We start from the raw sequence: 14667 nt of genomic DNA on the forward strand, positions 1-14667 counted from the left end.
GGTCATTAAGTTCACATTGCCGGATGAAATGTGGCTCGCGAACACAGTCAGGGATGAACGTTGGATCCTTGGATGTACATGTTGATGTCGATGGTTCATCAAGGTCATGATCATCATCAGAGTCTTTTGGCCATATCTCTTCCCAGTTGGTAGGGGGCTCGGGAAGTGGAAGTTCATCCCCGTGCGGAATAGGTCTAATTGCGGATTTAACGTTGGGATAACTTATTGTGTATTTGCTTTTTTTAGAATGTCCCTTAACTACTGTGAGACAAAAAAGCAATCATCCAGATGGTTGGTGGGTTCTCTCCCCACCATTGGTACAGCAAATTTCATGAACCTCCGTTTCCCTTTGGCCCATGCAAGTAAAGTGACGTAGCACGACGCACAAATTATGTTGGGTGCCCAAGTTTTGTCCTGATCTCCCACACGACATCCGAAATATATATAATATGCTAGTTTCACCGATGGCGTAATGGATCTACACTGTCCTTTAACTACAAACTGGCCACACACATAACAAAAACTATTTGGTGAGTTAACACACGAACGCCGTCCTCTTGACGCCATTGTACTGATCACAAACTAAACTTCTGGTCTTAGTTGGGTATAATGTCGTTAAGATCAAACATGAAAGCACTCTTAGCAGATAACAAATATTGATAACCATTTCATGAACAAAACGAAAAAACTTGGAGAATTGTATATATATGTATTAAGATATACATATACTGTACGTTTAAAAAAATATACGTTGGAAGTACATTCTATTTTTATACACATTTCTAATTTACAGAGAGCAATACAAGTGTGTTGTTGACTATTGTAAATATTCATTTTTATGTGTGTGTTTGTAGTAATAAAGCAAATCGTTTTTACCCTAACTCAGGAGATCTGAAAGCATTACTACCAGGTGCAATAAACAGTGCACACGGTATACATACAAATATATTTATTTCTCTAGAAAGAACAAAGCGATTTTTACGAAACTTTTAGGGTTTATTAAATATAAATCAAGGTATACTTAGGTATAATTTCTATGTTACTATATGTAAGGGGACAGGAGCTAGGGGAATAAAATATCTGAAAAAGGGAAATTTTTGAGGGAATTTCCGGAAAACCCCTCTGTTTCGGGAAAACTGTGCGTGATGGAGAGAAACCGAGTGCATATTCGAATTCAGCGCAAAAAGTTCCTTTAAGATCAGGTGATTTTTCTCATGTAACAAACAAAAAGTTTAAATTTGTTAATTAGTGTTATAGATAAAAGGCATTACAGCAAATAATCAACTATTCCCTAAACGAAACCCAATGGACACAAGCAAGCCTTCCAGTCCGCCTAGGAGGTCTAAACATACGGAAAGTATCGGACTTGAGCCTACCAGCCTTCCTTTCCTCTTGTCCATGCGGTGCGTCCACTTGTCTCCAATATTTTAAATAGTTCAGTTGACAACGTGGATATACATCACATGGATGAGGCTTTGGAAATTTGGAAGTGGATCTACAACAGTAAAATTCCTGAGACAAAAGAATTCCAAAAAAGTTGGGATGCAATATTATTACAGAAAGTAATAGATAATGAAGTAATTCCTGAAAGTATAATTGACATTGTGCGTATGAAAGCTTTACAGAAAAAAGAGAGAGGTGCTTTGTTGCAAGCCACGCCATCTAAAACAATTAGAACCTTTTTAGATAACAAAGTTTTTCAAATATGTGTAGCTTTGCGTCTGGAGGTAAATATCTGCCATACATTTACTTGTACATGCCAAAGCAGAATGGATGAAAAAGGGTTACACGCACTAAGTTGTACTAAAAGTGGAGGAAGATTAGTACGCCATGGTGAATTGAACAACATAATAAAACGAACACTGGCGAGCATTGATTTTCCAAGCATTTTGGAACCACCAGGAATGTTTCGAGAAGATGGAAAGCGGCCAGATGGAATTACCCTAACTCCATGGAAAATGGGTCAACGGTTGATATGGGATGTCACATGCGTGGATACCGTTGCATCATCTTAGGCCGGCTATACACTATAAGATAGATCCTAGGAAATCTCTTACGATTTATCCTAGAGTCAAAATCTCAACGTGTATGGCAACAGATCCCATGTCATTTCCTGTGTTCTGAACGATCCTATGAGATTTCTCTTGTTTAGAGCACGCTCTATTTCGGAAAGAAAATTCGTAAGATTTCGATTTAAGCGACATTAGGTGAGAGAAAGTGAAAACAAAACAAATGAAAACACAAATGATGAGGTATCTTCTGATCGTGCAGGTTTACTTTAGATGTACCACTCGAAATAATTGTTGAAAAATTATAATTTGTCACTATTTCCTAAATGATTTGCGTTGACCGACATGAAAATATCTTACATAGCATAGATAAAATCCCTGAAGGGGACCAACAAAAGCAATTGTTGATAAACTACAATTCTTTTACGATTTGCGTACAAATACGGGGTCAAGATATATATATAGTATAAAAACTATAGTGCAAAAAACGCAAACCAAGGTGTGCTAGGTTGTTTCTAGAAAGTACGAATGCTATTTAACCGAGTCAGAGCAGGGCTAAGCGGAGTCCCGAGCGTGAGGGGGTGCGAGCGAAGGAAGCAGGCGCGTCAGTTGATGTAGTGAAAACGAGTGCGTTTTGGCAATGATACGAGTTTGAATAGCACTTGTCATGGTATCGTGGTAGTAGCGCTCCACTCGTAAACATAAATTATAGCTTCTGTAAACTATGCAGAAATACACCGGTGGTGGAAAATAGAAACACCGGTCAACTTTCATATGCACTCACTTACGTAAAAGTTTCGCAGAAGGGGTCCGAAGTAAGCAGAACATACAAAATTCACAGGAGAAATGGAAGATGCAAATACTTAGACCTAACACAACCTAACTAAATCTAATCTAATGAAGTTAACTAGCTTAAACTAACCTAATATTAATAGAAGTAAGCGAAATTCTATCACTTTTTGAAAATTGTGTTGGACCCATGTACTAATACAATCTAACGTAAATTGTAGCATTTCTTAGAAAAAAATAGTTGGACCCTTTCTGCTAAACATTGTCTCACCTATTTTAACCGTCGTTAAAACATTTATAATGATTTTACACTAGTAACCCTACAGTTGTAAACATAAAATACAGGTGTATTACCTTGTATTTAATTATGTTGCTTCCAAAAAATTTGTTCCTTATAAATATGTCTTTTCATGCAAAGTATTACATTTTACTTGTAAATCTTCTAAAATGTGGTACGCCAAAAGTATACCAGCACCCTTCTGCTTTTTTTTTTTTTTTTTTTTTTTTAAGAGGTATCCAATTTAACAATATAGCGCCTGATATTAATATCAGTGGGATGTGCAGTGTGGTTAGCATAGTAATTCTTCAACTTTATACTTTTATTAAATAGAACTATTTCACAATGTTGATATACGTCATTCGGTCAGACAGGAAAAATCTTCACGTGTATGGCACACAAGGGTAAGATTTCCTACAAGATATGTCATAACATTTTTCCGAAGATAAATCCTAAGATATTTCCTAGGATTGATCTCGTAATGTATAGCGCGCCTTATTTGCCATCAACACAAAACGAAGCAGGTAGTGCAGCTGAAGTGGCCTGCAAGAGAAAACACTCCAAATATTCTAAACTGAAAGAAGAGAATCTTGTCGTTGCTTTCGCAACTGAAACTATGGGGGTTTTCAGCAAAGAAGCTCACAAATTTTTGAAAGAACTGGGTTCCAATTTGATTAATAAAGCGGGCGACACCAGAAGCCAACAATTTTTAGTACAACGCATTAGCCTAGTTATACAAAGAGGCAACGCGATTAGTATCTTAAGCTCCTTTCCTTCACACAAGTTAGAAGAAATCTTTTATCTTAATTAAACATAAATTTTCCCTTATAAATTTTCAAAAATAATTCATTTTAGAGGCTCATTCTTGAAAAATATTTGATGTATAGAATATCCATTATTTAACGGATTCATAAGATCACAAAGCATAAATAGCTTATATTTTTCATATCTGTAATTCCGTGCTCTGTATCTTCATAATATCATTGTGGCATTGGGGTTTTATATTTCCCATCTAAATGTACTAACAGTCTTTCACCTGTACTCTAAAACTCTTTCTGTGATAGAATTAATTTTCATGTTATTTCGTAAGCTTTGCCATTTTGTAAATCATATAATTTAACAGGTATTAAAAAATTAATCTATATATATAAAAGAGAACGCACAAAATCCTTTGTCCGCTCATCACGCTAATACGGCTGAACCGATTTCTTTCATTTTTGGGGGGTTGTTAGGATTTGGACCCTAGATGGTTTTTATCATATCACTTTAATTTTCAATTACCAGTGTCTTGAGATAATTGACCAATCAGGTGTCAATACGTACAAAAAATCCTTTGTCCGCTCATCACGCTAATACGGCTGAACCGATTTCTTTCATTTTTGGGGGGTTGTTAGGATGTGGACCCTAGATGGTTTTTATCATATCACTTTAATTTTCAATTACCAGTGTCTTGAGATAATTGACCATTCAGGTGTCCATACGTACAAATCCTTTGTTATTAGTTCATCATAGGTATAAAAATAAACGTATTTATATGCAACCCGCATGACCCTGTGACTCGGCGGGTTAACATAACTGACAGGCGCTATAAATCACTTGAAAGCGAAAAAGTAAAAATTATCTAAGTAACAAAGTTTATTGCGTTCGGGGATGACCGCAGCGAAGCGGGGCGGGTTGGGGTGACCGCAGCGAAGCGGGGCGGGTTAACATAAATGAAAGGCGATATAATGTTAACATTAGTGCAATCTTCTATGGTTTTTATCATATCACTTGAAAGCGAAAAAGTAAAAATTATCTAAGTAACAAAGTTTATTGCGTTCCGGGGTGACCGCAGCGAAGCGGGGTGAACGCTGCTAGTGTAAGATAATTTATATCTTAAGTAATAATCAAACATTGTATCTTTTGAATGAAACAATTTATTATTATAAGAACTAATGTGTATATTTGTTAATAGATGCCAAGGAATAACAAAAAATACAAGTAACTTTTCCTTGCTTATGTGGGATATTGACTGTATTGCCGGCAAAATAAAAGGAAAAGCATCGATAATTAAAAAAAAAATGATGAATGTTGATATGAATGATATACATATATCAAAAATGATCAGTCATACTATATCGTTATATGGATGAGTACATGTATCTATACTCTTTCATACAACATAGGCAAATAGATCCATCCCTCTTAGTTTCAGGTAGTATTTCAGCCCATGACTTAAATGTCGGAATTGTAAAGAAATAAATATGGTAATAGTTCTCTAAAACATGAATATATGCCTCTGTAAATTTGGGTGGTCCTGCTTGTGCATTTGTATGGGTAAAAGGTTGACAAAAGTGTAAACACAAGCTATACGTATTTACCAAGCTATACGCCAGGTTTCTGGATTTTGTTTGAATTTATTTTCTATGATGGAACTTCATAGCATTTTCTGATCATGTAAATGAGTATATAAGGGTCCATTCTCATTCATGGACAGTTTACGGATTTTTATTTTTGACAATTTAAAGATTTAACACATGAGTACCAAAAATTTAAGAGCATGCAGCATGGTACCACTGATTTATGAAAGACAATATCGATCCCTGTGTATATCCATATGATCATATACTTTAATTAAGTGACATCTTAAAACAGAAATTGACATAAAACCCAATCCTATTGTAGAACATATTATTATTTTTATATTTTAATTTTTCGTAATTCTATTACTCACAGAAGAATACTAGTTGATTTTCCCAAATTTACAAAGGTATATACATGACTCCAAAGATACATTTACCAATACTATTTTTTTGACAATTCTCAAATCTAAGGACGAGTCATTGTATCTGTCTCAAATTTAAAGGTGAGGTGTATCAAACTATTCATATCTTATGTAAGAAACTAAGCGCCCCTACCCATCCATATTATCATATGTTGTACTAGAATCACATTTTAGATGATAAATTAGGTCAAAAGCCAACCATGTGGAAATACGTATTGGTTATATATATTTTTGACATTTTTACAAATAGAAGAGGACAACATGGACCATCCAAATTTACAAAAGTATATACCGAAGCTCTTGAGAACAATTACCAAGTTTGATGTTTTACAATTTTCAAATTCAAGTAAGGGAATCTTTGAATTTCTTAGAATGAATGTTTGTACATTTTATCATTAGTTCTCTTTGATTTAAATATACTGTATATTCTAAGGGGAAGAGGATTTAGGCTTTGAACAATTTTTTTTTTTTTTTTTTAAAAAGCTTTACCTTCTGAAATGCTTTTCTTGAACGTAGTATGTTCATAAAACTGATTGTCCTTCATCTCACTTTGATTCAAATGCGCTCCCTAAAGGTGGGGACAGAGATTAAACGTATATTTCAAATATTTTTCAATAATTTACTTTTACCGTGAAACCAACGAATATTTCAGCTAGTTACTTCCTTAAAATCGTCTAATTACGATGGAACATTTTTCGTTTTTTTTTTTTTTTTTTTAAGGTTTCAAATGTGACATTTTACTTGAAATTCAAGGAAGATAAGGTAGTAAACATTGGTAAACTGAACTTCTAATTATAACCAATTATTGTATTTCTAAAGTAACTATTGTAGATCGTAAATATATTAATATAATATTTTTGTATTGTTCCAGAATGCCTTATACCGTTGCGGTGATACATGAAGTGCAAAGGTTATTGTCTGTTATACCTGTCCTTCCACGAAAAGCTGTTGAGGATTTTGAGATAATGGGATATTCAATTCCTAAGGTATATATTAATACATATTCTCTATGTAATTAATGTCTGTATTTTAATGTATTATGTGTTTCACACTCATTCAAACGTTATCTTCATTAGTGACTAGGTGTCAGAATTTAAAAGTAGCCCTAGTGTTTATAAAGAATATGTATTTTAAATTAAAACATATTTAAATGCGGGGTGTTGTAAAATGTACTATTACTTATAATACTCACAAGTAAACCTTACGTTTGGGTGAATCGAGTTGCTGACTGAGACACATATGAGAAAGTAGTACTAAATGTGGTCAGTATTTCTGTGAAGTTGTAGGTGCGAAGCTCCAGGGGTTTAGGAGATACACCTACCAGAACATCACATGGAAGTACAGAATAGTATTCACACAGTTAGAGGTAAAAGCCCTGTAAGACCTCTTGTAACGACAAAAGGTGAATAACAAATATATGGGTACATATTAGGACTAGGGGGAAGTCATATAGTAAGGGTATACCTGACGGCGGCCATCTTGAAATCCGCCATTTTGAATTAAGGTTAAGTTTTTAAAATAGGAATAGGGTCATGTGATACATGATTTAAGGCGCAAATTTAATCAGAAGAACAATGGTGACGTGAATTTTGATTTACGCGCAATTGGTAAAAAGTTTCAGGGAAATTAAATATTGTTGCAGCATATGTATTAGTCCTTTACCCCACCTTATAAATTTTGTGTTAATGATAATAATTAAATAAAAAGCAGGTGGATAAATATTAGGTCTATGGTAAGTGTTGCCTTGATGGCGGCCATGTTAATGATACAGCAAAAAGGTTATACCGTTGGATTTATAGTAAAATTTGCTATTAATAAGGTGTCAATGTTATGCGTTTTGTTTAAATTTTTTGTCTGATTCAAAATGGCGGATTTGAACATGGCCGCTATCAAGGCAACTCTTACCATAGACCTAATATTTATCCACCTGCTTTTTATTTAATTATCATCATTAACACAAAATTTATAAGGTGGGGTAAAGGACTAATACATATGCTGCAACAATATTTAATTTCCCTGAAACTTTTTACCAATTTCGCGTAAATCAAAATTCACGTCACCATTGTTCTTCTGATTAAATTTGCGCCTTAAATCATGTATCACATGACCCTATTCCTATTTTAAAAACTTAACCTTAATTCAAAATGGCGGATTTCAAGATGGCCGCCGTCAGGTATACCCTTACTATATGACTTCCCCCTAGTCCTAATATGTACCCATATATTTGTTATTCACCTTTTGTCGTTACAAGAGGTCTTACAGGGCTTTTACCTCCAACTGTATGAATACTATTCTGTACTTCCATGTGATGTTCTGGTAGGTGTATCTCCTAAACCCCTGGAGCTTCGCACCTACAACTTCACAGAAATACTGACCACATTTAGTACTACTTTCTCATATGTGTCTCAGTCAGCAACTCGATTCACCCAAACGTAAGGTTTACTTGTCAGGGACGTAGTGTCCATTAATGCTATAAGGCTTAGCCTATCCATTTATTTATACATCAGCTTCAAATGTTCCTTTTGGATATTGATACAATTAATTTTATTATAATAGATTTATTTTATAATACGCTGTTTAAACATCAAGCGAGTTGAAGCGAAGCTTCTGCAAGAACGCATTGAAGGCTATCGGCGGCTAGCCTTCCGCTTCTCTCATGGAATTAGGAGGATGGGGCGGTGACAATCACTTTCCCGCCACCCTGAGCAGACGAAAACTATTTGAGCTATGCACAAATTCAACATGATGCAACGAAAGTGGACGAATGTTGACGAAAGGCTAGCCTTCCGGCGGGTGTTTGGCGAAATAAAAGCGACAGGACGCGGTCTTGTAAGAAAGTATAGAACAGAGACTATGAAAAATTTAGAAGCTCACATTCAGTAACGAGTTTTGACCAAGAGAAAAAAAAGAGAGACAGAGAGAATAAAAATGTTATGTTATTATGAATAGTATTAATACATCAGGGACCTTATTGCGTACTGGTTTGCGTTATTACAGCGTAAAATTTACATTTTAGTTTTCGATAATTGACATAGCAGTTATAATTGCTTGTATTTTTTGCGTTGCGTTGCTATCCGCAAGTTTTTCGAAGATCGATACTGAAGGAGACCTCAGATGAGGTATAGTTTCTTTTTTTTTTTCATACCTTCAATCTAAAAATAGCTTTTTCTGTAAAAATCATCAATTGACTGTGAGCTACTGATTCACTGTTTTCCATTAGTATGCTGATATGTGTTGTTGTGGGTGAAGTGCTTAAGTTTGTCTATGATTTGGGGAAGTTACACGTAAGATCGTCCTATAGCAATCCATTTTTATTTGTTTCTTTGAAACAGTAATACAGTGTATGTGTGATATGCGAGTATCGCATATGTAAGGAAACCGTATATGTAAGGGAAATATGAAGCAGAACCACTCTTATACTTTTTCTTGCATTGTATGAAAAATATATTGCATGAATTAGCATTTTTCTATCAAGCATTACAGCGTAGTCAGAACACTAAGACGTGATCGTTTAAATAAGGGCAGGATAGATTTTTATTGGGGAGGGAGGGGTAACTTAAATTCACTTTACACTCATATATACATACAACAAAAATTGCAAGTTTCAGGGGATTGAGCCCCTCCTAGCCACCCTCTAGCTACGAATCTAATATCAGCCTACCCATTACAAAACTTCACGCTACATTACTGCAGGCGCATTAAAATCCGTAACGAGTGAGTTAGAGAAATTCAGGATGGACCTAGTAGGAGTTCAGGAAATTAGGTGGGAAGGAAATGGATCTGTGAATTCCGGAAATAAAAAGGAAATAAAAATCACCAGTTAGGAATAGAGTTTTTCGTTCACAAACGAATATCACCAGCAATTAAACGGGTTGAATTTCTTACTGACAGACTTTCTTTTATTACTCTTAAGGGACGTTGGTGTGATATCATTGTTTTAAGTGTACATGCCCCAACTGAAGATAAGGATGATGATAAGAAAGACAGTTTTTACGAAGAAGTGCAACGGATATTTGACCAACTCCCGCGATACCATATGAAAATTCTATTAGAGGATTTCAATGCGAAGGTGGGACGAGGGATATTTTCAAACCGATTATAGGGAACGAAAGTCTGCATATGGAAAGTAATGACAACGGTGTTAGACTCGTGAATTTTTTAACATCCAAAAACTTAATCGTGAAGAGTACAAAATTCCCCACATCGCGACGTTCATAATACACTTGGACATCACCAGACGGAAAAAACACATAATCAAATTGAGCACGTTTAAGTAGATAGAGGAACGCAATCTAGATAATTGATGTCCGGTCGTTTAGAGGGACTGATTGTGACACTGATCACTACCTGGTAATAGCGATAATACGAGAGAGATTATCGTTGAATAAAGGTAATATTCAATGTCTGAAAATGGAGAGATTCAATCTAAAGAAATTAGAAGAGAGCCAGGTAAGAGAGGAATGCCAGATTAAAGTTTCGAATAGATTCTTGGCTTTAGAAGATTCGGAGTGCACTAGTGTTGAGGATACCTGGATTGAAATTAGAGATAGCATTAAAATTTCAGCAAAAGAAAAGTTGGGACACGCGGAAATACGTAGGAACAAACCAAATGCATTAAACTAGCAGAGAAGAGAAAACAGGCAAAATTACGCAGGATACAAAATTCGAATGAAATAACTACACAAAATTTTGCAGATATCAGGCGGGAAACTTCCAAAACTTTTAGAACAAAGAAACGCGATTTTCTGAAAGCTAAAATTAAGGAACTTGAAGGTAATAATATAAATAAAAACATCCGGGACATGTATAAGGGAATCAGTGAATTTAAGAAAGGCTATCAACCTCGTGCTTATATATTAAAGAAATTTGACGGTACAGTTCTCACTGATACGGATAGCATCTTAAATAGATGGAAAGATTTCTTTGACGCTTTTGCTTAACACGCAACCAAAAACTAGTGTGCATGGAAGAAAGGAGATACACACCGCAGAACCGTATATTCCAGAACCCAACCTAATAGAAGTAGAAACCGCTATAAAGAAATTAAAGAAACACAAATCTCCGGGTGTAGATGAAATTCCGGCTGAGTTAATTTTAGCTGGAGGCGAAAAATTGTGGAACAAGATACACAAATCTATACTCATTATCTGGAACAAGGAAGAATTGCTAAAAGAGTGGAAAGAATCAATCATTGTTCCAATTCACAAGAAAGGAGACAAAACTGACTGCAATAATTATCGAGGCATTTCTCTTCTGTCTACATCCTATAAAATACTTTCGAATATTCTATTAACATGATTGATCCCATACGCAGATGAAATTATTGGAGATTATCAGTGCGAATTTAGACGAAATCGATCAACTATCGACCAAATATTTACCATTCGTCAAATATTCGAAAAAAAGTGGGAATACAATACCCCGGTACATTAACTGTTTATTGGTTTTAGAAAGGCGTACGACATGGTTAGGAGAGGAACATTACACAACGTTCTTACAGAACTTGGAATACCGAGAAAGCTAATTAGATTAATTAAGATATATTTAAATCAATCCCAAAGTAAAGTCCGGGTAGAAAAATTTTTGTCCACGAGCTTTCACGTCGAAAATAGCCTGAAACAAGGAGATGCGATGTCGCCATTATTATTTAACTTTGTTCTGGAATACGCTATAAGGAAAATCAAAGATAACAACCAGGGCCTAGAGTTGAACGGCATTCTCCAGGCTATGGCGCTTGCTGATCATATAAATTTAATAGGGGATGATAGGAGAACAATAGAAAGAAATGCAGAGATCTTATTAAACGCTTGCAGGGACCTGGGTTTAGAAGTAAATGCAGAGAAAACTAAATACATGGAAGTGCGTCGGGACCGTAATACAGCAAATTATGGATGCGTTAAAATATTAAATAATACTTTTAATAAAGTGGATAGTTTCAAATATCTAGGATCAATATTAAGATACGAAAATCATATTCACGAAGAAATTAAATGTCGACTAAAGGCAGGGAATTCGTGTTACTATTCGGTTCAAAATCTCTTGTCGTCGCGAATTTTATCGAGGAATTTGAAGCTTAAAATATACAAAACGATAATCATGCCTGTTATTCTGTATGGTTGCGAAATATGGTCACTTACTTTGAGGGAAGAACATAGACTAAAATTATTTGAGAACAAGATCCTGAGACGAATATTTGGACCCAAGAAGAACGGGAATGGGGAATGGCGGAAACTTCATAACGAGGAACTACATAATTTATACGGTTTACCCAACATTGTTAGGTTCGTGAAGTCTCGAAGGCATAGATGGGCAGTTCATGTAGCTAGAATGGAAGAAAGTAGAAACGCTTTCAAAGTCTTGACTGGAAGACCAATCGGAAAACGACAATTAGGAAGACCTAGGCGTAGATGGGAGGACAATATTAAGATGGATCTAGCAGAGATAAGAATACAAAGTAGAAACTGGAAGCAGTTAGCTAAAGATAGAAGTCAGTGGAGAGCTTTTGTGAACGCGGCATTGAACCTCCGGGTTCCATAGGCCATAGAGTTAGAGTTAGTTAGTTAGTTTAATGTCAGTTTGTATTCTGGTCAAAATCGAACAAGTACATATGTTGTATAGTAGCATAAATTTATCTTATATAGGGAAGGCGGTTTAGCATTCAAACAAAATATTTTACTTTCATTTCTATAACAGCGCTACTGCATTAAAACTTATGTTACTTTTAGTAAAATATTTTAGGTCCCCAACGTGCTTTTTGTTATTTTATAGCTACTGTTTTTTATACCTAAGTATATTATTAAGCATGAGAGATAGATGCATTAACGTTTTAGTCAATTGAGACTCCAAGTTTAATTTCGTCTTACACTGTACTTAGATCTTATAAACTGATTGTAGCTTCATTAAGAACAGAATTTAAAACATTACATTGCGCGAGATGGAACAAATGCACAGAGAAACCGTTAGCTCCGTCGTTGCCAAGCGGTTAGCGTATGCACCTTTTGCATGGGAAATTCGGGTTCGATTCACAGTGGGAGCTTATGTGATTCGGATCCTACGTTAAGCTGTAAGTGTACGTATTATATAGCCTTGTTGCTGATAGGTACTCTAAACTTCAAATCAAATTTATGAAACGCTTATTAGAAATACTATGACATATAAACAAATATTTGTATTGGACATTTGTAATGATATCGTGGAATATTCTTCTCTCGTTTATAGAATGTTTCTAGATTCATCTATTTTATGTTAATAAAACGGAAAAACGTGTTATGAATACCGTTTACAAACACCGTATAAAGAGCTTAGCGTTAAAGGGAAGATTACTGCATCTGATGCATTTGAAAATAGGTCGCACTCTTCTGCACTTTAGATAAGAAACGAATAGAAATGAACGATAATAATGAAAGAAATAGTGAAAGGACACAATGTACTCATGACAGAAGTATTCGAACTCTTTACAGACAGATCTTGCGATCTTCGGTTTAGTACCATAAACCGCTCGACCATAGGACTAAGTGAGATTAACTGATATTGTAGTGATTACTAGAACGAGGTGTATCGGACGGTGTTTACGTAACTGTCTTTAAAGATTTCGTATCATACTGTGGTGAAGTGCTATTGTGATACACTGCTTCATTCAAGACCTTATACTTCCATTCAAACTCTGAATATCTGACTAAACGTTATTCTAGACGACATAAAACATGCGACATATTTATGATGTTGACCATACTTGTCCCACCTTGTCCCACCTTGTCCCACCTCCTTAAGAGGCCTTGTCACTTTACAAGAACTTGTAGCTGTCATAAAAAACCTTGAAACCCTACCATATTTCAATATGTTCACATAGTCTTGAAAGGGTCATAAAACTTTTTTTCCATCTTGCAAGGAGTTGAACAGTGTGCAACTTTCTGGGATGTCTTGCTTGCTACCTGCTATCGCCCTTCCGCTGACATAAAGGAAAAAACAGTTTCGACGCTTCCGAAACAACGGATTCTTTTCGACAGGGAGGGGAAGTGCGTCAAAATAAACGTTTTTAATGAGAATGTTCACTGTTTGTCCACTAGAGTGCAGTGCTGCATGGGTGATGATATCTCTCTTGCTTAGAAGTTGTAAAATCTAAAAAGTAGATAGAAAGATCGTGTAGCAATTTTTTTTTTTTTTTTTTTTTTAATCACAGCTACAAGATTAATCTAAAATGGAAACGTACCATAACAGATCTCTATATACCTTAATATGATTACTTAACTTTCAGCTTCATACTATACTCTGGCAAAAGAAAATAAATTGTGTGTTACTCTTTGAGCTTTCCTAGTACATGTTTAAAACCTCAAGAAAAAATATTCAACACTTAATTTTATAATGCTAACTGATTTTACCAAAAAAATCATATACTTAATTTCTATAGGGAGACTTAATAGCGAAAAATCTGCAAATGGATAATTTTGATAGTACCAATTCGATATTTTCAGTTAATTTAATTTTACATAAGTATTCAAATAGCGTTAAAATAGAGACGGTTGAAAATAATAACTTCCAACCCTGTTTTTCGGAATTGAAAATAACTTTGTAGATAAAAATTGTGTACTGATGGATGAAGTAATCGTGCAAAATTTGATTCAAATCAGCCACATATTGAGGTGGTACTTATGCTTATCATCGGCACTTATAAAAAAAAAACTGGACATTTTTTCCGGTTTCTAAAGTTATTCGTTTCATATATTTGATTAACACTCGAGGGGTCCATTTAGTTGTAGTGCGACATCTTCAAATTCGAATTTTAACTAGCTCAGAATTTTGTCCAATTTTTGTCCATTTTTGTCCACCCA

General features: G+C 35.1%; 1 protein-coding gene across 1 annotated transcript in view; it reads left to right on the forward strand.

Annotated features, from left to right (window-relative positions):
* The window catches only part of LOC145662108 (farnesoate epoxidase-like), a 114189-nt gene that overhangs the window by 7884 nt on the left and 91638 nt on the right, over nt 1-14667 (forward strand). Inside the window, exon 2 of the mRNA XM_081727441.1 lies at nt 6711-6825. Coding sequence (XP_081583567.1) covers nt 6711-6825 — 115 coding nt within the window. The remainder of the gene's footprint in view (nt 1-6710; nt 6826-14667) is intronic.

The sequence above is a fragment of the Thermobia domestica genome, chromosome 10 (assembly GCF_964235325.1).
Source record: "Thermobia domestica chromosome 10, izTheDome1.hap1.1, whole genome shotgun sequence".
Classification (NCBI taxonomy): domain Eukaryota; kingdom Metazoa; phylum Arthropoda; class Insecta; order Zygentoma; family Lepismatidae; genus Thermobia; species Thermobia domestica.